The 27,588-nt window shown below is 47.0% G+C and overlaps 2 protein-coding genes across 4 annotated transcripts; one reads left to right on the top strand and one right to left on the bottom strand.

Annotated features, from left to right (window-relative positions):
- The first annotated feature begins 3,503 nt into the window (after nt 1-3,503).
- LOC115560132 (E3 ubiquitin-protein ligase TRIM39-like) lies at nt 3,504-11,352 on the top strand. 2 transcript variants are annotated; one of them, XR_003979684.1, is made up of 3 exons: nt 3,504-3,620; nt 7,767-9,113; nt 9,217-9,375. XR_003979684.1 is itself a non-coding variant. In XM_030379453.1 (3 exons), exons 2-3 carry the CDS (start codon nt 4,129-4,131, stop codon nt 10,842-10,844), a joined length of 1,626 nt encoding a protein of 541 aa, XP_030235313.1. In that variant the 5' UTR covers nt 3,518-3,620; nt 4,127-4,128; the 3' UTR covers nt 10,845-11,352. The 2 variants fall into 2 exon arrangements, 1 of the variants encoding a protein (XP_030235313.1); XM_030379453.1 differs by lacking the exons at nt 7,767-9,113; nt 9,217-9,375 and adding exons at nt 4,127-4,617; nt 9,708-11,352 and having other exon boundaries at nt 3,518-3,620.
- Nucleotides 6,198-24,285, bottom strand: LOC115560151 (uncharacterized). Of its 2 annotated transcripts, XM_030379478.1 has the most exons (6): nt 24,219-24,285; nt 24,088-24,127; nt 12,572-12,658; nt 11,413-11,518; nt 7,304-7,413; nt 6,198-7,223 (listed from the first exon to the last, which is right to left on the bottom strand). In XM_030379478.1, the coding sequence occupies exons 1-6, from the start codon at nt 24,278-24,280 to the stop codon at nt 6,888-6,890; spliced, it is 741 nt and encodes a 246-aa protein (XP_030235338.1). In that variant the 5' UTR covers nt 24,281-24,285; the 3' UTR covers nt 6,198-6,887. The 2 variants fall into 2 exon arrangements, with proteins under 2 accessions (XP_030235338.1, XP_030235339.1); XM_030379479.1 differs by lacking the exons at nt 7,304-7,413; nt 12,572-12,658; nt 24,088-24,127; nt 24,219-24,285 and adding an exon at nt 11,608-11,923.
- Between the last annotated feature and the right edge of the window lie 3,303 nt (nt 24,286-27,588).

Genomic DNA, 27,588 nt, shown 5'->3' on the forward strand with positions numbered 1-27,588 from the left:
AGAAGTCTGGGGTCAAAAGGTCAAAAGGAGCCGGCACCACGCCGCTTATGAGATAACAAAAAGTTAATGTGTATTTCTCTCATAACTTTTTGTCATTATTAAAGAGAGGCCTGATTCTCAGACATGCATGTTGGATGGCTAGGGTGTAGGTCTGGGAAGAACTTCAGCGAGCGAGCGAGCCGCTGGGTGAGGTGCAACGAGATGGAGCACTTGCTGAGTCATTTCCTGTATGGCTGGAGCCACAGGTTAAAGCGTATGTGCGTCCTTTGAGACCCCCTTTGATATATAAGAGACGCCAAGGTACAGCTTGCTTAAATGTTGTCACCTATTGCATCACTTCCTTTAGGGCTTCGGCCTCCTAAATGATCATAATTGAATGCCCTCTTTCATATATATGATACCACCACCACTGGGACGTGGCAACAATGATCCAAATCCATATGGGGAAGGGGGGGGGGTACTTGTGGACAGTAGGGGTGTACACTAGACATAATTGGGAAGCAAACTCAGGAGATGGAATGACCTCTCGCAAATATTTATTTAATAAATTGTTTCAAATAACCCTGCCTCGTTAAATCAACATCGTTCAACATTTTGAACGGGATGTGGGCAGGACGTTTTTTGCAGGCAGGACCTGGCAACCCTGCGTCCTGCCCACACCCCAGTCAAAATCCACCCAGAAGCAGCCCAAGTTGTTGTTTTAGCAGCGAAATGCATTGTGTGTGTGTGTGCAGGGCCGACGGACTGATGGGGAAAGTGAGGCAGTCGTGGGGGGGCCCAAGGCAGAGGGGGGGCCCTTGGCCAAAAAAATAAAAAAATAAATAAATCGAATCACCCACCAGCCCATAGTGTTCGGAGTCGCACACGGCCCCCCCCCCCGTCAACAATTGTTCCCTACCCCCCCCCCCCCCGTCAACAATTGTTCTCTACCCCCCCAATTCAGCGCAGGGGGGGGGGGGGGGGGGCATCAGTACCCTTGTATAGGGGCCCAGGATTTGGTGCAACGGCCCTGGGCCCCCTTTAAGTTATAAACAATTTATTTCTTCTTTAGAATAGAATAGAATAGAATATAAAGCTTTATTGTCATTGAACCAAGTACAACGAAATGCAATGAGCAGCTCCATAAAAGTGCACACATGTTATTGAATATATAATATACAATAATATACAAAAGCAATATATAATATCAATAAAAATGTAATTAAATAAAGATTTAAATACACAGTCAAACTTAAATACACAGTGAAGACCACAAACAGACAACAAACATCAGTGCAGATGTGATTTCAGTATGGTGACAGCTTTGGGAGAGAAGCTGTTCCTGAGTGTATTTGTTCTGGCCTATATGGACCTGAAGCGCCTGCCAGAGGGCAACAGGTTGAAGAGACGGTAGCCGGGGTGGGGGGGTCCTTCAGGATGCCTCTGGCCCTGCTGAGACAGCGGGAGCCCTAGATGGTGCTTCAGGAAGGCAGAGGGCGGCCAGTGACTGCCTCTGCAGTCTCTTCCTGTCGGCCTCCGTGCAGCCTGAGGGCCACACTGACACAGCGCGGGTCAGCAGGCTCTCGACGGTGGACCGGTGGAAGGTCACCAGCGGCCGTGTGTTTAAATGCTCCCTCCTGAGCGCCCTCAGGAAGTGTAGCCGCCGCTGGGCCTTGTTGACCAGCGCCGAGGTGTTGACCGACCAGGAGGGATCAGCAGAGGACGTGGACTCGCTCCACACCGTCACCGTTGATGTACAGGGGGGCAGGGGGGGCTCTGCTCCGTCGGGAGTCCAGGATGAGTTCCTTGGTCTTGGTGATGTTCAGTGCCAGGTTGTTAGAAACACACCGCTCACAAAGTTTCAACTTTAAGAGCTAGAGACGAGTTTAACGGAGGTTAAAATGTTACAAAAGGTCTGTGCTTTTCTGATAATAAACCAGCAGACTGTTAAAATATATACAATAGATAAACGTGGATGGAGTAGCTCTTATTGTGGCGTCGCGTGTGGTGCTGAGGGCTCAGAGAAGGCAGGGGATCTCCCTACCCATGTGACGGGGCCTTGATGCAGCCGCTCTGGGGCTGGGAGGACCGGCAGACGCAGCCTGGAGCATCATGAGACAGGCCCAGGTTGTGACCCATCTCGTGGGCAAGGGTGGTCGCCACCCCGATGGCGTTATCGGTACGATCGGTTATTTGGATAACCGTGCTGCTGTACTGCCACAACGAGACTCGTAGTGGGGGTTATCTCAGCCATGGTTGAGAAGGAATTGGGTGAAAGGAACTTTGGCTCTGGCTCCCCGAAGTACATGAACCGCGACATGGAGGAGAAAGGGATTGTTGGCCGCGCTTGTCTCCCGCCGGAGCCCCGCTGCCCGCTGCCCACAGCGCGGCGGTGGTGCCTCGGCAGCGGGCAGCGGGGCTCTCTGCCCCCACGGGGCTCCGTGACCCCCGTGGGGGTAGAGAGGACACTGGAGGTCAGACTGAGATGTCCGTTTAGTGTCTGGGTGGGGTGTTAGGTCCCCCAGACAAAGGGCGCTGGGTTCGATCTCCACTGTCTACTACCAAGCTGGAGGCGTCCCTTTGATAGACTCCTCATTCCCACCGGCCCCTAAATGACCTTATAGGTATTCAATATGTTTCGTCTGAATTGCTAAATAGTAAGCAGACAATTCTCATTCAATTTAATGAAAATTAAAATTATAGATATTTTTTCTTTTGATTCGATCCTATCCCTAACTCTGTTCACAACGATTGAGAGGGATTTATCAGAGTTCTTTGGTTTATTACAGCAGTCCTCGTCAGAAGCCATGCATGCCTGGTCTCAGTGCCATCGCCTTGGCAACGTGAGCAGGTGATTGGGTCACAGATCTCAGGGACGGTCCAACACAGACCTGACGGTCCTATCAGAGGTCGTCTGGGTCTCCCTTCATGCAGATCATGGATCCCCATCTGATCATGGATCCTGATCAGATGGGGACTTCCCCTGAACACAAGACACTTTGGGAACGCTTCACTCACTTGATTCCTGAGCAGAGTTCGATACTGGCAGTGATACAGGCACTGTCTAAACCCTCCCTGTTCCATTACCACATATATCCTTAAACACTGTCTAACCCCTCCCTGTTCCATTACCACATATATCCTTAAACACTGTCTAACCCCTACCTGTTCCATTTCCACATATATCCTCAAACACGGTCTAACCCCTCCCTGTTCCATTACCACATATATCCTTAAACACTGTCTAACCCCTCCCTGTTCGCCGCAAAGAAGAGAGAACATATCAACGCATTTTAAGCAGCCTTTACTGAATGCACCCACATTCAGGGTGTGAACGTTTGAAACGTCAGTGAACTGTGGGGGCGGAGCCAGGTGTTAGGGGAGGAGCCGGTTGTTAGGGGAGGAGCCGGGTGTTAGGGGAGGAGCCGGGTGTTAGGAGAGGAGCCTGGTGTTAGGAGAGGAGCCTGGTGTTAGGGGAGGAGCCGGGTGTTAGGGGAGGAGTCAGGTGGTACGGAGAGGACGCCTTGTTCAGGAAACGAAACTTAAGGTTAATAGAGACCAAAGCCAACCGACGTGGAAGCAGTTCTCTCTTTCAGGAAAAGTAGTTTGGAACAAATAGTCTGACAGACAGTATCAACTAGGTAAGTTAAAGCACACAACTTTGAGGCGTAGTTAAAACCTTGAGTTTATCATCTTGAGTTTGGATTTTTATTTATTTCTCTCTTGATATTATGACTTCATTATCACTAATATCATGCATTTAGATTTCTCCATACAGTTATTAAGTACTTTAATATGACATGTGAATGAATATTTGTATGAGGAAGGGGGGGGGGGGGGGGGTTATATCCCCACCATACTGTTATACACAATACAGTAAGTCTTCCATCTTATACTTTGTGAATTTTCGAGGTAAAACTATTTTTAATTCAGTGGACTTAACTTCCGCGTTGCTGTAAGTGTTTGTTGGCTCTGACTGAAGGTGAACTCGTCGGCCTGGTTCGTCTGCCCGACCCCGAGTCACATGACTTGGTGGTTTTATGAGGTTAAGGTCTGGAGCCAAGCCTTTTTTAACTGCCAGTGTTAACTTAATATGAAATAATGATATATAATGGCTCAATACATGAACCTTGTCCTCTGTGTCTAGGAATGGCCTGTGCTAAAACTTCCTGGTCTGAAGAGAACTTTTCATGTTCCATCTGTCTGGATGTGTTCATCAGTCCAGTTACCACCACATGTGGACACAACTTCTGCAGAACCTGTATTACAAAGTTCTGGGATGGACAAGTCCAGTACAAATGTCCTATTTGCAACGAGATTTTCCATACAAGACCTGATTTACGGGTCAATACCTTCTTATCAGAGCTGGCTGCTCAGTTTAGAACAACCGTACGAGTAAAAGAGCAGCCTTGTGTTGAACCAGCAGAAGTTCCCTGTGACGTCTGTACTGGGACCCAGCAGAAGGCTGTGAAGTCCTGCCTAATGTGTTTTACCTCTTACTGCCAAACCCACTTGGAGCCACATCAGAGAGTCGCTCGCCTGCAGAAACATCGGCTGGTCGAGCCTATGGACCGTCTGGAAGACAGGATGTGTAAGAAACACGACCGAGTTCTGGAGCTCTTCTGCCAGACTGAACAGGTGTGTGTGTGTCTGTTGTGCACAGTGACAGACCACAAGTCCCATCCTGTTGTACCTCTAAAGGAGGAATATGAAGTGAAGACGGCCCAGCTGGGGAAGACGGTGACTGACGTTCCGCAGAAGATCCAGGAGAGAAAACAAAAGATTAAGGAGATCAAAGACACAGTGGAACTGAGCAACAAAGACGCAGACAGAGAGATAGCCCATGGTGGGCAGGTCTTCACTGCTCTGATAGGCTGTGTTGAAAAGGGCCGGGATGAATTCAACCAAATGGTTAAAGAGAAACTGAAATCCACAGTGAAACGAGCTGAAGACCTCATCAAAGAGCTGGAGCAGGAAATAGAAGATCTGACCAATAGAAGCTCAGAGGTGAAGCGGCTCTCACACACTGAAGACCACCTCCACTTCCTCCAGGCCTTCAGATCCCTGAAGGATCCTCCACCCACCAGGGACTGGACCACGGTGGAGGTCCATCCTCCGTCATACGTAGGGACCTTGAGGAGATCCCTGGATCAGCTGGAGGAGACACTGAACATGGAGAGGAAGAAGTGTGATGCTGAACTGAAGAGGGTCCAGCAGTATGAAGTAGATGTGACTCTGGATCCTGATACAGCTCATCCCTGGCTCATCCTGTCTAAGGATGGGAAACAAGTACATGATGGAGGTGTGAGGAAGAAACTCCCATACAACCCTAAGAAATTTACAAAGTATACATTTGTTCTCACGAGGCAGAGCTTCTCCTCAGGGAGATTTTACTTTGAGGTCCAGGTTAAAGACAAGACTGGATGGTGGTTAGGAGTGGCCAGAGAGTCCATAGAGAGAAAAGATATGACAGAGTTGACCCCTGAGACGGGTTACTGGACTCTTTTGTACTGCAATGGTCTGTTGTTATTTTATGATGACCCTGTTGTCGATCTCCCTCTGAGAGCTGAGCTCCAGAAGGTGGGGGTGTTTGTTGATTATGATGAGGGTCTGGTCTCCTTCTATGATGTGGAAGCCAGGGTTCATATCTACTCTGCTACTGGCTGTACCTTCACTGAGCCTCTCTATCCAATCCTCCGTCCACATTTACATAAAGAAGGTAGAAACTCTGCCCCCCTGATCATCTCACCTGTCAATCAATCAGACTAGGACCTTTGTTTGATAATAAAATAATCAAACGACCAAAACAACTAATGTTGTTTCCTGAATTAGAATAGAATTAGAATCTCTACTATGTGAGATCTGAGAGATCTGCATTAATGTCATACTGCTGTCGTTTAACGCGGAGAATATTTGTAAGAATTAACCCTGCAGTTGTGTAATATAACCCTTTATAAAGGGTTATATTACACTCCATTTATGTGTCTGTTTTCCCTTTATTTATTTTACATGTTTAAAGATATAAAATTGGTTGCAGTTATGTAGAACATGTTTAGAGGATTAACATGTATACATAATATTTTTTTTTAACAATCCTATTGGTTTTAATTTCTGATTATGTAACGACCAAACAATTCAATGTTCCGACACATTTTTTTTATTTTGGATTTCAATGAAAAGAAAAGGCAAATATTGTGTGTAGGCATACATTATAATTGTAATGGATCATTTCAGGGAAATAGATACATTCCAGTCAAATAGTGTTCAGTATAAATACTGTTTCTGTGATAAAAAAAAGTGTGATACAAATAATAAAATTGTTTATTTCTAAACCCTTAATTTTGTGCGTGTGTGTGTGTTTGTGCGAGTGTGTGTGTTTTCAAAGATGTTCAGGTGTGTCAACAATTACAATTATTGTTTTTAATATTGTTGTGGATTATCTGTTGCCAGTCTACAGCCCATTTAGAACATTGGAGGCATATTCCTCCAATTTAAATGAAGTTAAGTTAAGTTAAGTTAAGGTATCCTTTATTCTCTGTCTCTGCTCTTGACCCGTCCGGGAGCTGGTGAACACACACACACAGAGGAGTGACCTTGTCCACACACACGGGGGCACACACACACACGGGGGGTACCCCGGCGTTCCCGGAGCAGTGGGCAGCCGCAGTGCAGCCCGGGGGCTTCAGGTGCCTTGCTCAAGGGAACCTCCTCTGTGGACGAGGACGGAGGAGAGTGCTGCACAACTACTCCCCCCGTCCACATAGCTCACCTACCGGTCGGGACTCGACCCGGTCACCCTCCGGTTACCGGTCCACCTCCTTAACCAGTAGCCCCCGGACGCCCCGCGGACGTTCAGAGGGAGGGGCGGTATATAGAAACATTGAGGAGCCCTATCACAGATAACATGTTTAGGGAAGTGAAAGTCCTGCTCTGAGTGAGCTAGTGTGCTCCGTGTGCGGAGGGCTAGTGTGGGGGCAGAGGAGCAGAGAGGATCCCGAGGAAGGCCCAAGCCCCTCCAAGAGGTGGAGGACCACCACAGGGCAACACCCTCCCCATGTGGAGGCTGTTGGGGGGCCGGAGGACCCCTCTGAGGCCCGTGTAGACCCCGGGGGGGGGGCGGGGTCTCCGGCCGGATCCCGGGACACAGACGGAGCTGACAGAGGACTCAGCTCGTCTGGAGGTGTTGAGCGCTCCGACCACAGCTCCCCCCGTATCTCCTCCTCCTGCAGGACCCGCCTGACGACCTGCAGCACAGGTCAGACAGATGGAGGGTTAGATATGAAGGGCTGAACGGAGGGATGGATGGGTTAATAGACTCACTAACGGTCTGTGTGGTCTCAGCCGACTTTGACGCTCTGTACGAGGAGCTGCAGCAGCTGGGACAGGGAGGCTTCGGGAGGGTCTTTGCTGGCTGCCGGAAAGAGGACCGTCTGCCTGTAAGAGTGACGCCACAAAGCCACACTCTGTGGAAGCACATACGTGTCTGATTCACGGCATCCTCTGTTAAACACTAAAGCAGTGAGCTTGTGTCTTTGTTGCTTAGGTCGCTATAAAGCACATCCCCATGGCCAAGGTCTCAATGACACAGGAGGTGAGTAGCTTTAATCGTGTTATTACCTACAGTAAGGTTACGACTCTGCTTATGATGGCGATCACATGCTCATGTTGAATCAATCAACCTGTTGGGAGGACTGCCGTTCTCCTCGTCTTGGCTCTGTAGCCGAGACCAGCTGGGTTTGAGTGTTTCAGGACTAGCTCCCTCTGTCTATCTACTCTCTGTGGTTCAGACGGTTGAAGGGCGGCTGACGGACTTCCCGCTGGAGGTATCTTTAATGCTGAGGGCCGCTGAAGACCGCCCGGACCCGGGGGGCCCCGGCGCCGTGGTCCACAGCCGCAACAAATCAAAAAAGGTCACATTTAAACAAAAGAATAAGGCAGAGTTTGGATTTTTATTTATTTCTCTCTTAATATTATGACTTCAGTATCATTAATATCATGAATTTCAATTTCTCCCTTCAGTTATTAAGGACATAACTAGTGAAGGAATATGTGTATGGGGGTGGGAGGGTTAATATCAATTATTTGTGAATAAAGTTCTCCACGTTCAGAGCTCGAGGAAACGCGTCGTGTTGCGTTATTCAGAAAAGGTACTCCAGTCAGGATCGCTTTTAGCTCACTTCATTTGGCCTGGTTTCGGTGTGGTAAACATGAAACAATAGGAGGGGAATTGTATATACACGCGGAGCGACGCTTAGCGGAGCATCCAAGGTAACCTGCCTCTAGTATCTCTGACCTCTCCTCTTCTGAGTCCTGCTCTGTATAGAGTAGGCGTGGCCTATATGACGTCCTACGTCCTCTGATTGGCTATGGTTTTGAGAGCCCGCCTCCGGTCTCCTCATATGTGTAATGATGCTGCCATCTGGTTGTCATGAGCAGTTATTACTCTATGGTTATTACAGCTTATATGTTTGGTGCTCCTCCCTTTTGACTATGTGCAGATATTGCATCTTATGTGCTTATTTGAGTCACAGTTCTCACATGTTGCTGCTCCATGCGATCCCCACCATACTTTTATTAACAATACAGTAAATCTTCCATCTTATAATTTGTGAATTTTCTAGGTAAACCTACTTTTAAATCAATGGAATTAACTGCCGTGCATTGCTTTGCCGTGGGTACTACGGTGACGGTATCGGTGCGCCCTAACAGTTGCTCCCGCGCCCCCTCCCTTCTCCGTTTGTTTCGTGTTTTTATATTAAGACTGTGGAGAAAATACTAGGCACAGTCAAAATCAAGTCAAATGAATTCTTACAGCTCTTTCTCAGTTAGTCGCAACACAACTCACCACTGAATCAAAAAGTTTATTTTTTTCCCGGGCTCTCTGTGTCCAATCTTTTTAAGGTTGCACATATTTGAATGCCGCAAAGAAGAGAAAACATCAACGCATTGAAGGAGCCTACACAGTGCATGAATGTACCAAAGTCTGAGCGTGTTCGTGGGGGCGGAGCCAAGGGTTAAGGGTTTGTTAGGGGAGGAGAGGACGTCATATTGAGGAAACGAAACCAAAGAGCTGTTCTCCCGTTCAATGGAAAATAAATCGCATTTTGGGACAAAAAGTCTGACAGTAAGAACAAGTAAGTAAAACAGCACAACTTTGAGAAAGTTAAAACATCTCTTCCCGTTATCGAATTAGAAATCTGTATTGCTCAATACATAAACCTTGTCGTCTGTGTCTAGGAATGGCCTGTGCTAACACTTCGTGGTCTGAAGAAAACTTTTCATGTTCCATCTGTCTGGATGTGTTCAACAGTCCAGTTTCCACCGCATGTGGACACAACTTCTGCAGAACCTGTATTGCAAAGTTCTGGGATGAACAAGTCCAGTACAAATGTCCTGTTTGCAACAAGCTTTTCAACACAAGATCTGATCTACAGGTCAATACCTTCTTATCAGAGCTGGCTGCTCAGATCAGAACAACCGTACGAGTAAAAGAGCAGCCTTGTGTTGAACCAGCAGAAGTTCCCTGTGACGTATGTACTGGGACCATGCAGAAGGCTGTGAAGTCCTGCCTAATGTGTTTTACCTCTTACTGCCAAACCCACCTGGAGCCACATCAGGTAGTCGCTCGCCTGCAGAAACATCGGCTGGTCGAGCCTATGGACCGTCTGGAAGACTTGATGTGTAAGAAACACGAACGACTTCTGGAGCTCTTCTGCCAGACTGAACAGGTGTGTGTGTGTCTGTTGTGCACAGTGACAGACCACAAGTCCCATCCTGTTGTACCTCTAAAGGAGGAATATGAAGTGAAGACGGCCCAGCTGGGGAAGATAGAGGCTGAAGTTCCGCAGATGATCCAGGAGAGAAAACAAAAGATTAAGGAGATCAAAGACACAGTGGAACTGAGCAACAAAGACGCAGACAGAGAGATAGCCCATGGTGGGCAGGTCTTCACTGCTCTGATAGGCTGTGTTGAAAAGGGCCGGGATGAATTCAACCAAACGGTGAAAGAGAAACTGAAATCCACAGTGAAACGAGCTGAAGACCTCATCAAAGAGCTGGAGCAGGAAATAGAAGATCTGACCAATAGAAGCTCAGAGGTGAAGTGGCTCTCACACACTGAAGACCACCTCCACTTCCTCCAGACCTTCAGATCCCTGAAGGATCCTCCACCCACCAGGGACTGGACCACGGTGGAGGTCCGTCCTCCGTCATACGTAGGGACCTTGAGGAGATCCCTGGATCAGCTGGAGGAGACACTGAACATGGAGATGAAGAAGCTGCCTGATGATGCTGAACTGAAGTGGGTCCAGCAGTATGAAGTAGATGTGACTCTGGATCCTGATACAGCTCATACCAGGCTCACCCTGTCTGAGGATGGGAAACAAGTACATGATGGAGTTGTGAGGAAGAAACTCCCAGACAACCCTAAGAGATTTACAGAGTATCCATGTGTTCTCACGAGGCAGAGCTTCTCCTCAGGGAGATTTTACTTTGAGGTCCAGGTTAAAGACAAGACTGACTGGGGGTTAGGAGTGGCCAGAGAGTCCATCGACAGAGAAGGTGGGACAGAGGTGACCCCTGAGACGGGTTACTGGACTCTTTACTACGACGAGGATGGGTTGGTATTCAGAGATAAACCTCTTGTCCACCTCCCTCTGAGAGCTGGGCTCCAGAAGGTGGGGGTGTTTGTTGATTATGATGAGGGTCTGGTCTCCTTCTATGATGTGGAAGCCAGGGTTCATATCTACTCTGCTACTGGCTGCACCTTCACTGAGCCTCTCTATCCATTCCTCAATCCATATTTACATGAAGAAGGTAGAAACTCTGCCCCCCTGATCATCTCACCTGTCAATCAAACAGACTAGGACCTTTGTTTGATAATAAAATAACCAAACGACCAAAACAACTAATGTTGTTTCCTGAATGAGAATAGAATTAGAATCTCTACTATGTGAGATCTGAGAGATCTGCATTAATGTCATACTGTTGCAATTTAACGAGGATAATATTTGTAATGTGTAGGCCTGCATTATCATGTGATGAATCATTTCCGGGGAATAGATAGATTCCATTCCAAAAGCGTAATAAAAAAAGTGTAATACAAAAAATAAAATTCCTTATTTATAAAACCCTTATTTTGATGATTTCGAGATTGATGGAACTTTTTAAATCATTGAAGAAATGTAAAAGTTTGTAGTTGATGATCAAGTAAATTAATCTCCAATATACAACAACCCAACATCAACCATACTTTCACTTTCACTTTTGATCGCTTGTACTTCCAGTCCCAGACAGGAAGTAGTGGGGCCTCTGTGCTGGATGTGTGTGTGAACCGGAAGTGTGTGTGTGTGTGTGTGTGTGTGTGTGTGTGTGTGTGTGTGTGTGTGTGTGTGTGTGTGTGTGTGTGTGTGTGTGCCATGCCTGTGAGTATACCTCCACAGTCTCCTGCAGCGTCATCACGGCCCTCTCCTTCTCCTGCAGCATTAACCGGAGTGCAGGGTCCATCTCTGTGACGTCGCGCTCCAAGGCCTTGGGTTTGCTGTCGAGCAACAAAAGAAGCCCCAAGCACTGACGTTAGCGGAGCTAGTTGTTCTCTTCTGACGTAAAGGGATTCTGTTCAGTAAATACCTGCCATTCACCGGGAGCCTTTGGATTCTTTTGCTGCCCTCCACGGCTTTCATCTGAGCCTGAATGAGGGCCTCCAGTACATGTGTTTCTGACGAGCACAGCAGACAAAGCCTCAGAAGAAGGCCCTGTCGCTGACTGTAGGGGGCTGAGGTTTGAGGAGACGATTTACGGGTGAGAAAAGCTGCTTGGAGTCACCAGGGCTGTGGATGATCATGTGGGGGTAGAACCGGGGCCGTGTCACTGAGGGGCTCGCTGTAGGCCTCCCCTCTCCCCAGCCCCCCTCCCCCCTCCCCCCACCCCCTCTCCCCAGCCCCCCTGCCCCCCCCCCCCCCCCCCCCTCCCCCCTCTTCTCCCCCCCCCCCCCTCCCCCCTCTTCTCCCCTCCCCCCCCCCCCCCCCCCCCCCTCTTCTCCCCACCCCCCCCCCCCCCCTCCTGCATCTCCAGTCTCATCCGCAGATCCTCAGTCCGGGACCACTCAGCTCCTTTGCTGTTCCACCGACATCACTCAGAACCCGAACCCTCACCCTTCCTAAGGAAGACGAAGCCCTCCCCCTGGGACCTGGACCCCTCTCCCTCAGCCCTGATAGGAAGTCACTGCAATGAGTCTCATGATCCCCCAAACCATCAACCAGTCCCTCCGGCCCGGCCGTGACCCCACGCCTCTGAGAACTCCTTCCATCAGGCCACTACCCAGAATGCCCAGCTTTGACCCCGCAGCACCTGCCAACTACCGCCGCGTCTCCATGAATCGGACGCGCACGTCGGCATTGATTGTCTTTCGACTGCTACGCTGATGACACCCAACTCTACGTCAAAACAAAGCCCCCCCCTCTGCGGCCCTATCCACACTCTGCGCCGGCCTGGAGGAGACAAAGGCCTGGATGACGGCTCACTTCCTGCAGCTCAATAGCTCCAGAACCGAAGCCATCCTTGTTGGCCCTCCACGCCCGACCCGGTCACCCACCGTCACCAGCACCACCTTCTGCGGCCCCGACATCCACCCCTCCTCCTCAGGCCCCCACCTCGGGGTCAGAGCGGACCCCCACCTGACCTCTGAGGCCCCCGTTAAACACCTTCGCAAAACCTGAGGCTTGAAATCTAAATGTTTTGAGCCTATTTATGTCCGACATGAAAGGCCAAGCGCTGAATATTTTTTTAAATAATGCCACAAGCAGGCAGAATGTAAACCGCATATATTCCAAATTGCTAAGCGTTTTGCCGCTAATATTAATATCTTACTATTGAGAAGAATTGTAACATCTTGCATAAATTAAAGTGCAAGCTTTTGGATAATTAGTAGCCATGTAAAGTAAATAGCAGTGGAAATCCTGACTGCACTTCTGCTATGAAAATCATGGATTGGTTTTCAGCACTGCCCGCGAGGCACCACCTCCACCACCACCACCACCACCACCACCTCCACCACCACCACCACCACCACCACCTCCACCACCACCACCACCATCTCCACCACCGCCACCTCCACCGCCACCGCCACCACCACCACCACCACAATCTCCACCACCATCACTACCACCACCACCACCTCCACCACAGCCACCACCTCCACCACCACCTCCACCACCACCACCACCACCACCACCACCACCACCACCACCACCACCACCACCACCACCACCACCACCACCACCACTGCCACCACCACCACACCGTGGCGAGTGTTCTAGAATATTTACAGAACACGGCCAAAGGCTGTGTGCGCCTCGCCATTGCGATACATCCACTGCAAACAGAGCGCATGGTCCCGGGGCCTCAAGCTGCTGGGGGCCGCCCCCCCACCCTCCACCCCCAGCCTCAACCTTGACCCGCCTCTAAAAACGTCCCGTTTGTGGAGAGCTCACTGTGGGCCTGGCTCATAGAGGCTGTAATCCTGCACCAAGGCTGAATGTGAACGTCTTCAAGTACTGCTTTAAGGGCCATTTTCGGAACACATATCTTTGGTTTAAGTTAAATTAAGTTATCCCAACTCTTTCAGGGGGAAATCCGGGTAGCCGGTGAACACATGCACACACAGAGGTCCACACACACGGGGGCACACACACACACGGGGGGTACCCCGGCGTTCCCGGAGCAGTGGGCAGCCGCAGTGCAGCCCGGGGGCTTCAGGTGCCTTGCTCAAGGGAACCTCCTCTGTGGACGAGGACGGAGGAGAGTGCTGCACAACTACTCCCCCCGTCCACATAGCTCACCTACCGGTCGGGACTCGACCCGGTCACCCTCCGGTTACCGGTCCACCTCCTTAACCAGTAGCCCCCGGACGCCCCGCGGACGCTCAGAAGGAGGGGCGGTATATAGAAACACTGAGGAGCCCTATCACAGATAACATGTTTAGGGAAGTGAAAGTCCTGCTCTGAGTGAGCTAGTGTGCTCCGTGTGCGGAGGGCTAGTGTGGGGGCAGAGGAGCAGAGAGGATCCCGAGGAAGGCCCAAGCCCAAGTTAAACATATTTGAATGCCGCAAAGAAGAGAAAACATCAACGCATTGAAGTAGCCTACACAGTGCCTGAATGCACCAAAGTCTGAGTGTGTTCATGGGGGCGGAGCCAAGGGTTAAGGGAGGAGCCATGTGTTAGGGAGGAGAGGACATCATGTTGAGGAAACGAAACCAAAGCAACCCACGTCGAAGCTGTTCAACCGTTCAGGAGAAAATAAAACGCATTTTGGAACAAAAAGTCTGACAGTAAGAACAAGTAAGTAAAACAGCACAACTTTGAGAAAGTTAAATCCTCTCTTCCCGTTATCGAATTAGAAATCTTTTATTGCTCAATACATGAACATTGTCCTCTGTGTCTAGGAATGGCCTGTGCTAAGACTTCCTGGTCTGAAGAGAACTTTTCATGTTCACTCTGTCTGGATGTGTTCAACAGTCCAGTTACCACCACATGTGGACACAACTTCTGCAGAACCTGTATTACAAAGTTCTGGGATGAACAAGTCCAGTACAAATGTCCTATTTGCAACAAGCTTTTCAACACAAGACCTGATTTACGGGTCAATACCTTCTTATCAGAGCTGGCTGCTCAGTTTAGAACAACCGTACGAGTAAAAGAGCAGCCTTGTGTTGAACCAGCAGATGTTCCCTGTGACGTCTGTACTGGGACCGAGCAGAAGGCTGTGAAGTCCTGCCTAGTGTGTTTTACCTCTTACTGCCAAACCCACCTGGAGCCTCATCAGAGAGTCGCTGGCCTGCAGAAACATCGGCTGGTCGAGCCTATGGACCGTCTGGAAGACAGGATGTGTAAGAAACACGACCGACTTCTGGAGCTCTTCTGCCAGACTGAACAGGTGTGTGTGTGTCTGTTGTGCACAGTGACAGACCACAAGTCCCATCCTGTTGTACCTCTAAAGGAGGAATATGAAGTGAAGACGGCCCAGCTGGGGAAGACGGTGACTGACGTTCCGCAGAAGATCCAGGAGAGAAAACAAAAGATTAAGGAGATCAAAGACACAGTGGAACTGAGCAACAAAGACGCAGACAGAGAGATAGCCCATGGTGGGCAGGTCTTCACTGCTCTGATAGGCTGTGTTGAAAAGGGCCGGGATGAATTCAACCAAACGGTTCAAGAGAAACTGAAATCCACAGTGAAACGAGCTGAAGACCTCATCAAAGAGCTGGAGCAGGAAATAGAAGATCTGACCAATAGAAGCTCAGAGGTGAAGCGGCTCTCACACACTGAAGACCACCTCCACTTCCTCCAGACCTTCAGATCCCTGAAGGATCCTCCACCCACCAGGGACTGGACCACGGTGGAGGTCCGTCCTCCGTCATACGTAGGGGCCTTGAGGAGATCCCTGGATCAGCTGGAGGAGACACTGAACATGGAGATGAAGAAGCTGCCTGATGATGCTGAACTGAAGAGGGTCCAGCAGTATGAAGTAGATGTGACTCTGGATCCTGATACAGCTCATCCCAGTCTCATCCTGTCTGAGGATGGGAAACAAGTACATGATGGAGGTGAAGAGAAGGAACTCCCAGACAACCCTAAGAGATTTACAGAGGATACATTTGTTCTCACGAGGCAGAACTTCTCCTCAGGGAAATTTTACTTTGAGGTCCAGGTTAAAGACAAGACTGCATGGGGGTTAGGAGTGGCCAGAGAGTCCATCGACAGAGAAGATCCGACCTCGAGGATCCCTGAGACGGGTTACTGGACTCTTTGGTACTTCAATAATGAGTTGGTATTTAGTGATGACCCTTCTGTCCGTCTCCCTCTGAGAGCTGAGCTCCAGAAGGTGGGGGTGTTTGTTGATTATGATGAGGGTCTGGTCTCCTTCTATGATGTGGAAGCCAGGGTTCATATCTACTCTGCTAATGGCTGCACCTTCACTGAGCCTCTCTATCCAATCCTCGATCCATGTGATCATGAAGAAGGTAGAAACTCTGCCCCCCTGATCATCTCACCTGTCAATCAAACAGACTAGGACCTTTGTTTGATAATAAAATAATCAAACGACCAAAACAACTAATGTTGGATCCTGAATTAGAATAGAATTAGAATCTCTACTGTGAGATCTGAGACGTCTGCATTAATGTCATACTGCTGTCATTTAACGAGGAGAATATTTGCAAGAATTAACCCTGCAGTTGTGTAATATAACCCTTTATAAAGGGTATATTACACTCCATTTATGTGTCTGTTTTCCCTTTATTTATTTTACGCTTAAAGATATAAAAGATTAAAGATATAACATTTGTTGCAGTTATGTAGAACATGTTTAGAGGATTAACATATATAAATAATTATAATTTTTTTTAACATTTCTATTGGTTTTAACTTCTGAATATTGAATGACAAAACAATTCAATGTTCTTACCCTTGTGATTTTAATAAAAATAAAAGGCAAATATTGTAATGCGTAGGCCTACATTATCATTGTAATGGATCATTTCAGGGGAATAGATAGATTCCAGTCAAATAGTGTTCAGTATAAATACTGCTTCTGTAAAAATAAGTGTAATACAAAAAATAAAATTGTTCATTTCTAAAACCCTTATTTTGATGATTTCGAGATTGATGGAACGTTTTAAATCATTGAAGAAATCTAAAAGTTTTAGTTGATGAACCAGTAAATTAATCTCCAATATACAACAACCCAACATGTGTTACACAAAGGTCACAGTGACTACATGTAAAGATACTCCCCATGTGTGTGAGTACTGTCGCTTTGTCTTGCCAGCTCTCCTCTCTCCATCCTCTCCTCTCTCTTCTCCTCCTCCTCTCTCTTCTCTCTGGTCTTCTCTCTAGCTCAGTGGCGGTTCCTCAGAGGAAAATAATGAGCTGTTTGTAATAAGAATCAGGCATGTTATATTTCCTTCATGGTACCCCCGTTTGGGAAAAACAGAAAAGGCTGATTTGGGATAATTGTTCACAAGACACAAAAAAATCTGTCAGACTGCCTGCAGCCTATGATTTCGTTAATTATATAGTAGTGAATACATATATCATAATTCACCTTCACCTATGTTGTTAAGTGTTGTTCTAGAATCTACACTGTTGTATGCATATCGTTTACTCTGTCTTGATTGTTCAGGGATCGCTGTCCCATTAAATGTTAGTTTAAGGTTTTCGTTTTCTAACGAAAATAAACGAGTCACGCATTTGTGTGCTCAACGTGAGAAATTGTCTCTTTCCATTTAATGCGATTTCCACAATATTATATTTATATGATTGGGAGATACGTGTCGTTGACCCTGCACGCTGCCATGCATTACATTTAAGCAGCACGCACCATGAATGAACTTTACTTTATGAAGTTGAACTTTGTCTGCACGTTTGATTAAAAGTTTAGAAGCATTGCACTCTGCTGATACACTGTTAGGTGTCTAGTTTATTTTAGTCATTATCCTCTCGCCTCCAAACGACACGTCACGCGAGTATGTTTAAAAAAGCCCAACAGACAAATCAGTTTCAGGAACCTTAAAAACATCAACCCAGTCCCCATGACTACTGACCTCCTCCGTCTCTCGCTGCCAGCCCCCCTTCAGTCACTGAATCTGTGGATCTCTACAATTCATCCCTCAGCCCCCTCCTGGACCGCCATGCCCCAGTCCAGCCCAGAACCGTCCCCTTCCCACGCTCAGCCCCCCGGTACACCAGTGAGCTACGACTGCTGAAGTGAACGGGGAGCGGCGTTTGAGGACTCAGGACCGGCTGTTCACAAACTAGCCTAGCGGGAACATCAGAAGGCCTACAGCGAGCCCCTCAGTGACACGGCCCCGGTTCTACCCCCACATGATCAACCACAGCCCTGGTAACTCCAAGCAGCTTTTATCAACCGTACATCATCTCCTCAAACCTCAGCCCCTACACTCAGACAACACGCAGCAGCGGAGCAACAGCTTCATCTCCTTCTACACAACGAAGGTAGACAACATCCACCCCCTTCTACCCAGCCCAGGGGTGGACTGGGAGGAAAATTCAGCCCTGGCATTTTCTCTCCAGACCAGCCCACTACATTATTAGCACTAGGGGTGGGACGAAATGAACGGGAAGAACCCTGTATCCGAATAATAGTACAGTTTTTTGTTTTTCAAGTTTGTTTTTCTTGTGCTGCTGACAAGAAAGGTGTGAAACCCGAACAGGAAGTTAACAGACATCCTGTGGTTGCTGTATCTCCACCCGCCAAATCTAATACAAAACCCTTGTTAAATATCACACATGATCCAACGCAAAATCCTCTCTTGCAGTTATTAGTCTGTGACTGTGAAAATCGTTTGGTGTAAGCCCAGCATTAGTTAAAACCAGACTCCGACAATAATAACAAAATCTCCTGACAAATAATCTAAATAGAAACATATTACAGACAGTAACAGCATTAGAGCTGAAACCAATTTGTTTTAACGGTGACTCAGTCATTATGAAACCATAAATAGAGAATTGATTTTTTTTTCTCATATACTTCTCATATTCTCATACACGTGTATGTGCACATGTATGTATACATGTGCACACACATGTATATGAGAATGCATATCTATTCAGACCTGTAATTCAGCCTACCTGCATAACTGTTAATTTAACTTAAAAGATATGCAAATGTTTGAAATTGAAATCAATGTGAAAATCTTCAACCAGGAAATAACCATAATCAAACCTTTTGTTTCAATCTGAGGCAAAACAAGTTGCATAATAAACTCACAAAGTCAAGAGAAGCTCTCTCTCTCTCTCTCTCTCTCTCTCTCTCTCTCTCTCTCTCTCTCTCCCCCTCCCCCTCCCCCTCCCTCTCTCTCTCTCTCTCTCTCTCTCTCTCATCATAGAATAACTTCTAGCCGGTGAGGAAAACCTGGGAGGAGGTGTGTGCGAGGGAACGCGGTCGGTCGCTGCTCGAGAAGCTGCTGCTCCGGTTGTAGAGACAAACTTTTTTGAGCTTTTTTGTTGCACTTGTGTGATTGTGGTTCATAGGAAATAAAGGAACAGGGTATGACTGGGTGGGGGTTAGAGTTAGGTGGTGTTCTGGAGGCGGGTTCCGACCGACCACCTGTATCCGGAAAGGTGCCCGTTTCTTTTCTTTCTCTTTTATAATTGTTCCCGTCTTTTCTATCGGATGACCAAAGGGAGTAAAGGTAGGGGGAGGGAGGAAAGGGAGGTAGGAGAAAAGGGGGAGTGTAGGGGAAGAGGCCGTAGTAGTAGCGAGGAAGGAAGAGAAGGGGAGATTCAGGGAAGAGAAGGTAAAGATGTTAAAAGAGCGAGAACATTTAATAGTGTAGATGGTATCGAAACGGAGATGGTGAGTGACTCAAGTGAGGAGGAGGGGGTTGAGAAAAAGGTAGATGTCAAAATGATAGTCCGGTTTGCTGAGGAGGGAGGCATAGGGAAAATGAACCCGTTAAAGCTAACAAAGGAGTTGACAGGAAAGTGCGGTGATATAAAGTTTGTTAGGGTTTTAGGAGATGGAAATCTGTTGATTGGTTGCTCGGATGAGCTTCATAGTTCTGACAAAGAATCTAACAATGGTTGGTGTTAACAAAGTGGTGAAGGTGGTGCAGGTTGGATTGCAGAGAGAGAAACGTTGCAAAGGGGTGATAACAGGAATCTCTCTGGATATTGAGGAGCAGGAGATTAAAGAGAACTTGGTGGCCAAAGGCATAGACGTGATTAGTATTAAGAGGATGACAAGGGGCCCTGAAAAGGAAATTAGTGATTCTGTATTGGTGGAGCTTAAAGGAGAAGTATTACCAGAGTATTTCTAGGGTTCCTGTGTTTCTATGTGAGGGCATACATAAGCCAATGAGGTGCTTTCAGTGTCAAAGATTTGGGCACATCGCTAAAATCTGTAAGGAAAAGAGGAGGTGTGCGAAATGCTCAGGGGATCATGAGTATGGGAAGTGTGAGGGGGCCAAGTTAAAATGTTGTAGTTGTGGGGGTGAACATGAAGGTAAAAGTGTTGGACAAAGGGACCTATGCAGGAGCAGTGAAGGTGGTAAAACAGAGGCAAGGTGCTAAGAGTCAGGGGTTGGTAGCAGCCTGGGGGGGCGGAAGGGAAGTGACGAGGGAGTCGATGGGAGAGCAGCACGATGGGAACAAAGTGTGGGGAGATAAGAAGCAGGTGGGGATGTTTGTGGCAGCAGTGATAAACTCAACTAGAGACTCCACATCAAAGACAACGAGCATACAGATAATAGCTAAGGCAGCCAAGGATTATTTGGGGATGGAAGGGTTAAAATGGGAGGCTTTGGTAGCCGAGATAAATACACAGAGTAGTCAGGAGCCGGTGAGAAAACATAACCATGGTGAGAACCCTACAGTGGAATGCTAGGAGCTGGGTGGAAAATGGCCGGGAGTTTAAATATTTTTTAAGTCAAATGAAAGGAAAACCACAAGTAATATGCATTCAAGAAACGTTTTTGAAACCAGTGTTAGATTTAGTTATTTATGGATATGTAGGTATAAGAAGAGACATGAGTGAAGGTGAAGGGGCTGGTGGAGGGTGGGTAACATTTATTAAGCGAGGTATATCATACAGGGTATTAGAAATAGGAACGGAACAAGAGTGTAGAGTGGTGGAGGTATGGGAGGGGGGAGGAGTTTGTTGTTGTTAATTACTATAATCCATGTCAAAGGTTAGAGAATGATAAGATAGTTAGGATTAAAGGTATAGAAAGACACAAGATAATATGGTGTGCAGACTTCAATGCTCATAACACAATGTGGGGAGGGAATCACACAGACACGAATGGAAAAGTGATTGAAGAGTTAATGGAGGACAAGAATCTTGTTTGTTTGAATGATGGGAGGGGGACAAGGATGGATATAAGAACAAGTAATGAGTCCGTGTTGGATCTGACAATGGTGTCAGTAAGTTTGGCAGGGATCAGTAACTGGGAGGTTTTGACAGGTAAATCTTTAGGTAGTGACCACGATGTGTTAGTTTGTTCAGTAGGAGGAAGAGGAGAAGTGAATGTTGGAAATGGAATTCAGAAATGGGTGTATAGTAAAGCAGAATGGGGTACATTTAAGTTGGTCAGTGAAGAAGTTATGGTTTCAGTTGTTACTAGTGGGGATATAGACACAGTAAATAACAGTGTTACATCAGCAATTATTGCTGCAGCAAGTAAATCCATTCCAAGAAGTAAAAGTAGAAGGGATAGGAAGTTAGTTCCTTGGTGGACAGAGGAGTGATCCAAGGCAGTTAAAGCCCGAAAAAAAGCATTTAAGAAAGTTAAAAGAGAGCATAATACACAAAGTGTGGTGGAGTATCAGAGGGCACAGGCACTGGTAAAGAGAGTTAGAGAACACAGAGGGTCACCTGGAGACAGTTTAGTGGTAAGATAAGAAGAACAACACCGGTAGGAGAAGTGTGGGGAATGATGAGGAAGATGGGAGGAGATAGAAGAGAGTGGGAGTACCCAGTTATTACATTAGAGGAGCAAACTGCAATATGCAATATATATCAAATCTGATTTGATGGCCAAGTCTTTTGCTGAGGTGCATAGTGTTGATCAGTTGACAGTGGAAGGGAGAAGGAGAAGAGAAGTTACTTTGAGTAATTATCCTGATGTGCTAGTTAGGAGAGTAGATTCTAGGGAGAAAATAGATGATGGATTTACAATGGCAGAGCTTGTGAGAGCAATTAAAAAAGCAAAGCCCTCAGCTCCAGGGGGAGATCAGGTGAGCTATGTAATGTTAAAACATTTAGGAGAAAGAGGAATGGAAGAACTGTTAGAACTATATCATAGACTGTGGGTGGAGGGAAAGTTACCAAGTGTATGGAAGGAAGCGGTGGTGATTCAGATTAGGAGACCAGGGAAAGATCCAGGTACACCTTCTAGTTATAGGCCAATAGCATTAACGTCTAACATATGTAAAATAATGGAGAGATTGGTGACAGAAAGGTTAACGTATGAGCTTGAGAAGAAAGGGTTGTTGACAAGTGGTCAAAGTGGTTTCAGAAAAGGGAGACATACAATGGATGCAGTGGTAAGGCTTGAAAATGAGATACGGAAAGCACAGGCAAACAAAGAGTCGGTGGTGGTAGTGTTTTTTGATATCGAAAAAGCATATGACATGATGTGGAAGGAAGGTTTGTTAATTAAGTTGTACAAGATGGGGGTAGGTGGAAGGGTTTTTAACTGGATAAAGATTTTTTTGTTTGACAGAAAAATACATGTCCGGATTGGGTCTGAATTGTCAAATAAGTATATGGTGGGGAATGGCACTCCCCAAGGAAGTGTAATTAGTCCTTTATTGTTTATAAAATGATAAATGATGTTTTTTCAAAGGTACCAGAGGATACAGGAAGTTCTCTGTTTGCAGACGATGGGGCTTTGTGGAAAAGGGGAAGAAATGTGATGCATATAATTAGTAAAGTCCATTCTGCAATTGATGGGGTGATGGGGTGACAGAGTGGGGATTTGACTGGGGGTGCAGATTTTCGGTAGCGAAAACTCAAACTGTATTTTTCACTAGGAAAAGAATTGAGGATGGGATGAAATTGAGGATGTATGGGAAAGAGTTGGAAAGAGTTGGCTCATTTAAATATTTGGGAGTTATTTTTGATTCTAGGGTAACATGGGCAGACCATATTAGGAAGATAGAGGATAAATGCAAAAAGGTAATGAATGTGATGAGATGTTTGACTGGTAGGGGTTGGGGAGCGAGCTGTTCAGCTTTAAGACCATATATGTAGCTATGATCAGATCTGTGTTTGATGATGGGTGTGTAGTGTATGGTTCAGCCACAGTGTCTCTCTTGAGACAGCTGGACGTGATCCAGGCCAAGGCATTAAGGGTATGCAGCGGGGCTTTAAACCATCACCAGTGCCTGCTCTGCAGGTAGACATGGGGGACATGCCACTGGAGTTGAGAAGGAAACATTTGATGGGGAACTATTGGGCTAATCTGCGAGGGCACAGTGAGTCTCACCCCACAAAAGGAGTGTTGAAAGAGTGCTGGGTTTATGGGAAGTGTGAGAGGAATCATTTTGGTCGGGTGGGGAATGATATAGCGAAAGAGTTTGGTGTGGGTGAATTGAAGCTTAGTCCAACAGTGGTATATCCAATAATGCCGCCATGGAGGATGGTGTGGCCAGAGGAGGACTGGTTTGTGTTGGATATAAAGAAGAGGCTTTCATCTGAGCCTGAATGAGGGCCTCCAGTACATGTGTTTCTGACGAGCACAGCAGACAAAGCCTCAGAAGAAGGCCCTGTCGCTGACTGTAGGGGGCTGAGGTTTGAGGAGACGATTTACGGGTGAGAAAAGCTGCTTGGAGTCACCAGGGCTGTGGATGATCATGTGGGGGTAGAACCGGGGCCGTGTGTCACTGAGGGGCTCGCTGTAGGCCTCCCCTCTACCCCCCCCCCCCCCCCCCCCCCTCTTCTCCCCAGCCCCCCCCTCCCCCCCTCCTACATCTCCAGTCTCATCCGCAGACCCTCAGTCCGGGACCACTCAGCTCCTTTGCTGTTCCACGGACATCACTCAGAACCCGAACCCTCACCCGTCCTAAGGAAGACGAAGCCCTCCCCCTGGGACCTGGACCCCTCTCCCTCAGCCCTGATAGGAAGTCACTGCAATGAGTCCCATGATCCCCCAAACCATCAACCAGTCCCTCCGGCCCGGCCGTGCCCCCACGCCTCTGAGAACTCCTTCCATCAGGCCACTACCCAGAAAGCCCAGCTCTGACCCCGCAGCACCTGCCAACCACCGCCGCGTCTCCATGAACCGGACGCGCACGTCGGCATTGAATGTCTTTCGACTGCTACGCTGATGACACCCAACTCCACGTCAAAACAAAGCCCCCCCCCTCTGCGGCCCTATCCACACTCTGCGCCGGCCTGGAGGAGACAAAGGCCTGGATGACGGCTCACCTCCTGCAGCTCAATAGCTCCAGAACCGAAGCCATCCTTGTTGGCCCTCCACGCCCGACCCGGTCACCCACCGTCACCAGCACCACCTTCTGCGGCCCCGACATCCACCCCTCCTCCTCAGGCCCCCACCTCGGGGTCAGAGCGGACCCCCACCTGACCTCTGAGGCCCACAGTCTTCCTGCTGCCGTACTTCTTGTGCTAGAAATGAAGCACAAAACGTGAATGAATACTGAGGGTGACCCGTTATAATCACAGTAATATGAGAATACGTTAGGAACAGCGACCATACCTCTGCATGGTCCACCACCAGAACCAATCCACTGTTCTGGTTCTGCTGATCTGGAACTTCATCTGCTCAGAGCTTTTCTAAATAACAAAATGAAAGTTGCACATGTATGGTTGTTTTGGTCTAGTTTTCAAGTTCTGTCATAATTTATTTAAATTATTCAGCTGTTAAAAAAATACAATGTGATAAAGGAAGTGCACAAGCCATGAAAACACTATGTGAACAACAACTTGTTGGAGATAGTTTATATCGTTTTTTAAGGGTATTTGTTTCATATTTGATCACTTGAGGTCGTTTTTTCAGCCTGTCCACACATGTCCCTAGAAAAACATGCAATAAATAAGAGAAAGGACGAATTAGAAAGCAAAATAAAGATATTAAATATTTTTTTATTTGTCATCCGAAAAAAATAAATATGATGTTAGTGACTTAATTATAGAAAAATAACGGGAACTGCCCAAGGCAGGCCACTCGAGGGCAGTGAGGCCGTTGTTTCCAGATTGAGTTTGATAGACAGATAGCAGCAGGATTAAAGTTATAAATCATTATATCATCATTAACCAATCTATATAATGCATTGATTAAGTTACAGCAGCATCTTGTGATAATGCTCCCCGAATGCACTTTGGGGAAAAACACTAGCGTGACACGTGGGTTTTGTGTGCATAGATAGGCTATTACATATGCATGACAGTAGGTGTCAGTCTCAGGTCGCTAGAGGACCACGAGATTTAGAGTTCAAGTTTTACCAATGTAGTCAAAGTTGTGTTCTCAAGGTTAACGCATGCAAATAGAGAGGTACTACTCATAACAAGAAGTTACAATAAATGTTGGTGTGTTTCAACATTTGATAATTAAGACAACATTGTGTGTGTGTGTGTGTGTGTGTGTGTGTGTGTGTGTGTGTGTGTGTGTGTGTGTGTGTGTGTGTGTGTGTGTGTGTGTGTGTGTGTGTGCATGTGTGTGTAGTGGTGAGCGAGTTCAACTCCAAGCTGAAAGGTACTGGGTTTGATCCCCAATGTCTGCAGTCTAACCTGATTTATCCTAGAGCAAGATGCCCCCTAACCCCTACCTGATCAACCCTGTCTCGTCAAAATTACGTTCCCAGAGAACTATTCGGCATTCTCAATTACGTTTGTCTAAAAAACGTATTTTGTCCGTGATTACGTTTTATTGAACATAATGTAATGACCTCGCCGGTGACATAACGACGTCGAGTCATTAGTAATTGAATGAACTTTTAATGGACCAAAACCAGGTCACTGAAACCCGTAACCAACGGCAGAAATCCCACCCAAAACAAACCCCGGTTACCCCGGCAACCCCCAACACGGTCTCACTCACGTGCAGGCCCCCACCCTCGTGTTCTTCCAAGGCCCCCCCCCAGCTGACCTAATGATTCGCCCCCACACTGATTGACAAGAAGAACATTACAATACATGCACACAGAACAACTGGCATAACGGACAACGAAATACAATGCAACACATAACACACAAACAATTTAACTGTCCCAGGGTCGCTACAATATCGTAAATACGAATTCGTTCTCAGCCTATTTTTGCCATTTATTTACCGTGTTACTATGGCAGAATAAGGAATAAATTCATGCATTATCATTCAACTTGAACATGTGTTTTTACAGTATAGAGTGGTGGAGAGGGATGACGTATGTCATCAAACCCGGAAGTGAGCGTCGCCCTCGGTTCCCTTGACAAAAAGCCAACGGGTTTTCCATTGGATTTTGGATTATTGCAGAAAAATCCTCAACTCCTCAAAAACGGAAAATAAATAAATAAATAAAAATAACCGTGCTCCAAAGAACGAAGTGTAAACCAATTTATTCTGAATGGGAGTGTTTCTCCGATTTTTCCATGCTACACAACAAAATGTAAACCCATGCAAATAAAGACTTGGTCATGGTCATAATAATTTCAATATCATTAATCTACTGAGTGTGTAGGGAGGTATTCTATTTTTTTCAACGGGGCTGAATCCAGTCACTTGACCGTCATGGTTGCTATGGTGGTTGCTATCGACCTCCCCCTCTAATAACTCTAAAAACCACGCGGCAAAGGAGCTGCCGTCAATTGGGTTGTTTTTGTCGTAAACTAGGGTCCGATGGTTGAAAAATAGACAGATATTCCAAGGTATCCTTAAAAGGCAGCTTGGATGTGTTTATTTTCTGCAGTTTAGACTTCTTCTATAACTAATTTTTGAAAGCAAAACACCAAGCTCATTGATTTAACGAGGGAGGGTTATTTGAAACAATTTATTCAATAAATATTTGTGAGAGGTCATTCCTTCTCCTGATTTTACTTCCTATTTATGTCTAGGGTAAACCCCTACTGTCCACAAGCATCCCCCCCCTCCCCATATGGATTTGGAGAATTGTTGCCACGTCCCAGTGGTGGAGGTATCATATATATATGAAAGAGGGCATTCGATTATAGCCTACTGCAATGATCAATTAGGAGGCCGAAGCCCTAAAGGAAGTGATGCAATAGGTGACTGAGTCGACAACATTTAAGTAAGCTATATAGCATCTCTTATATATCAAAGGGGGTCTCAAAGGACGCATACGCTCAACCTGTGGCTCCAGCACTACAGGAAATGACTCAGCAAGTGCTCCATCTCGTTGCAACTCACCCAGCGGCTCGCTTGCAAGATTTTGGCCTGAAGTTCTTCCCAGACCTACACCCTAGCCATCCAACATGCATATCTGAGAATCAGGCCTCTCTTTAATAATGACAAAAAGTTATGAGAGAAACACACATTAACTTTTTGTTATCTCATAAGCGGCGTGGTGCCGGCTCCTTTTGACCTTTTGACCCCCGACTTCAAAAACGTGGCCACAGGCCAGCTGTGTCTACACACCTTTAGCCACGAATGTACACCTCCATCCCACAAAAAATGGGGACTAGAAACTAACCTCTGTCTTATGTACATGTACTGTACTGTTGGAGGTCACGCCCCTTTGCCGACCTTTTCGAGATAGCTAGGGATGCTAAAATGTTTACACACATTTCCCGGGGCCCCGTGAACGACATATCCGAGATTTGGAGTTCTAGCCCTTAGAGAAAAAAAGTTTCCCAAATGGAGTGTCATTTGGACAAAGCCCCTCAGAAGTGTAGCCTGCAAGACCTTATGGTGCGGCCACACCAGACGCGTATCTCGCGTACTTTTTACGCGAGATACGCGCGTAAAATGTTGCTTGACCATTTTGTGTCAAAAATGGTCGCATACGCGCAATACGCGCTATACGCGCTATACGCGCCTACGTCACTCGCCTAGATGAGTCCATGTCCATGCAAGTGAACGGAGCGTTCCCTCTTCCTCATAACTATCAAACCAAACATCCTTCACATTCACC

This window comes from Gadus morhua, chromosome 15, assembly GCF_902167405.1.
Source record: "Gadus morhua chromosome 15, gadMor3.0, whole genome shotgun sequence".
NCBI lineage: Eukaryota > Metazoa > Chordata > Actinopteri > Gadiformes > Gadidae > Gadus > Gadus morhua.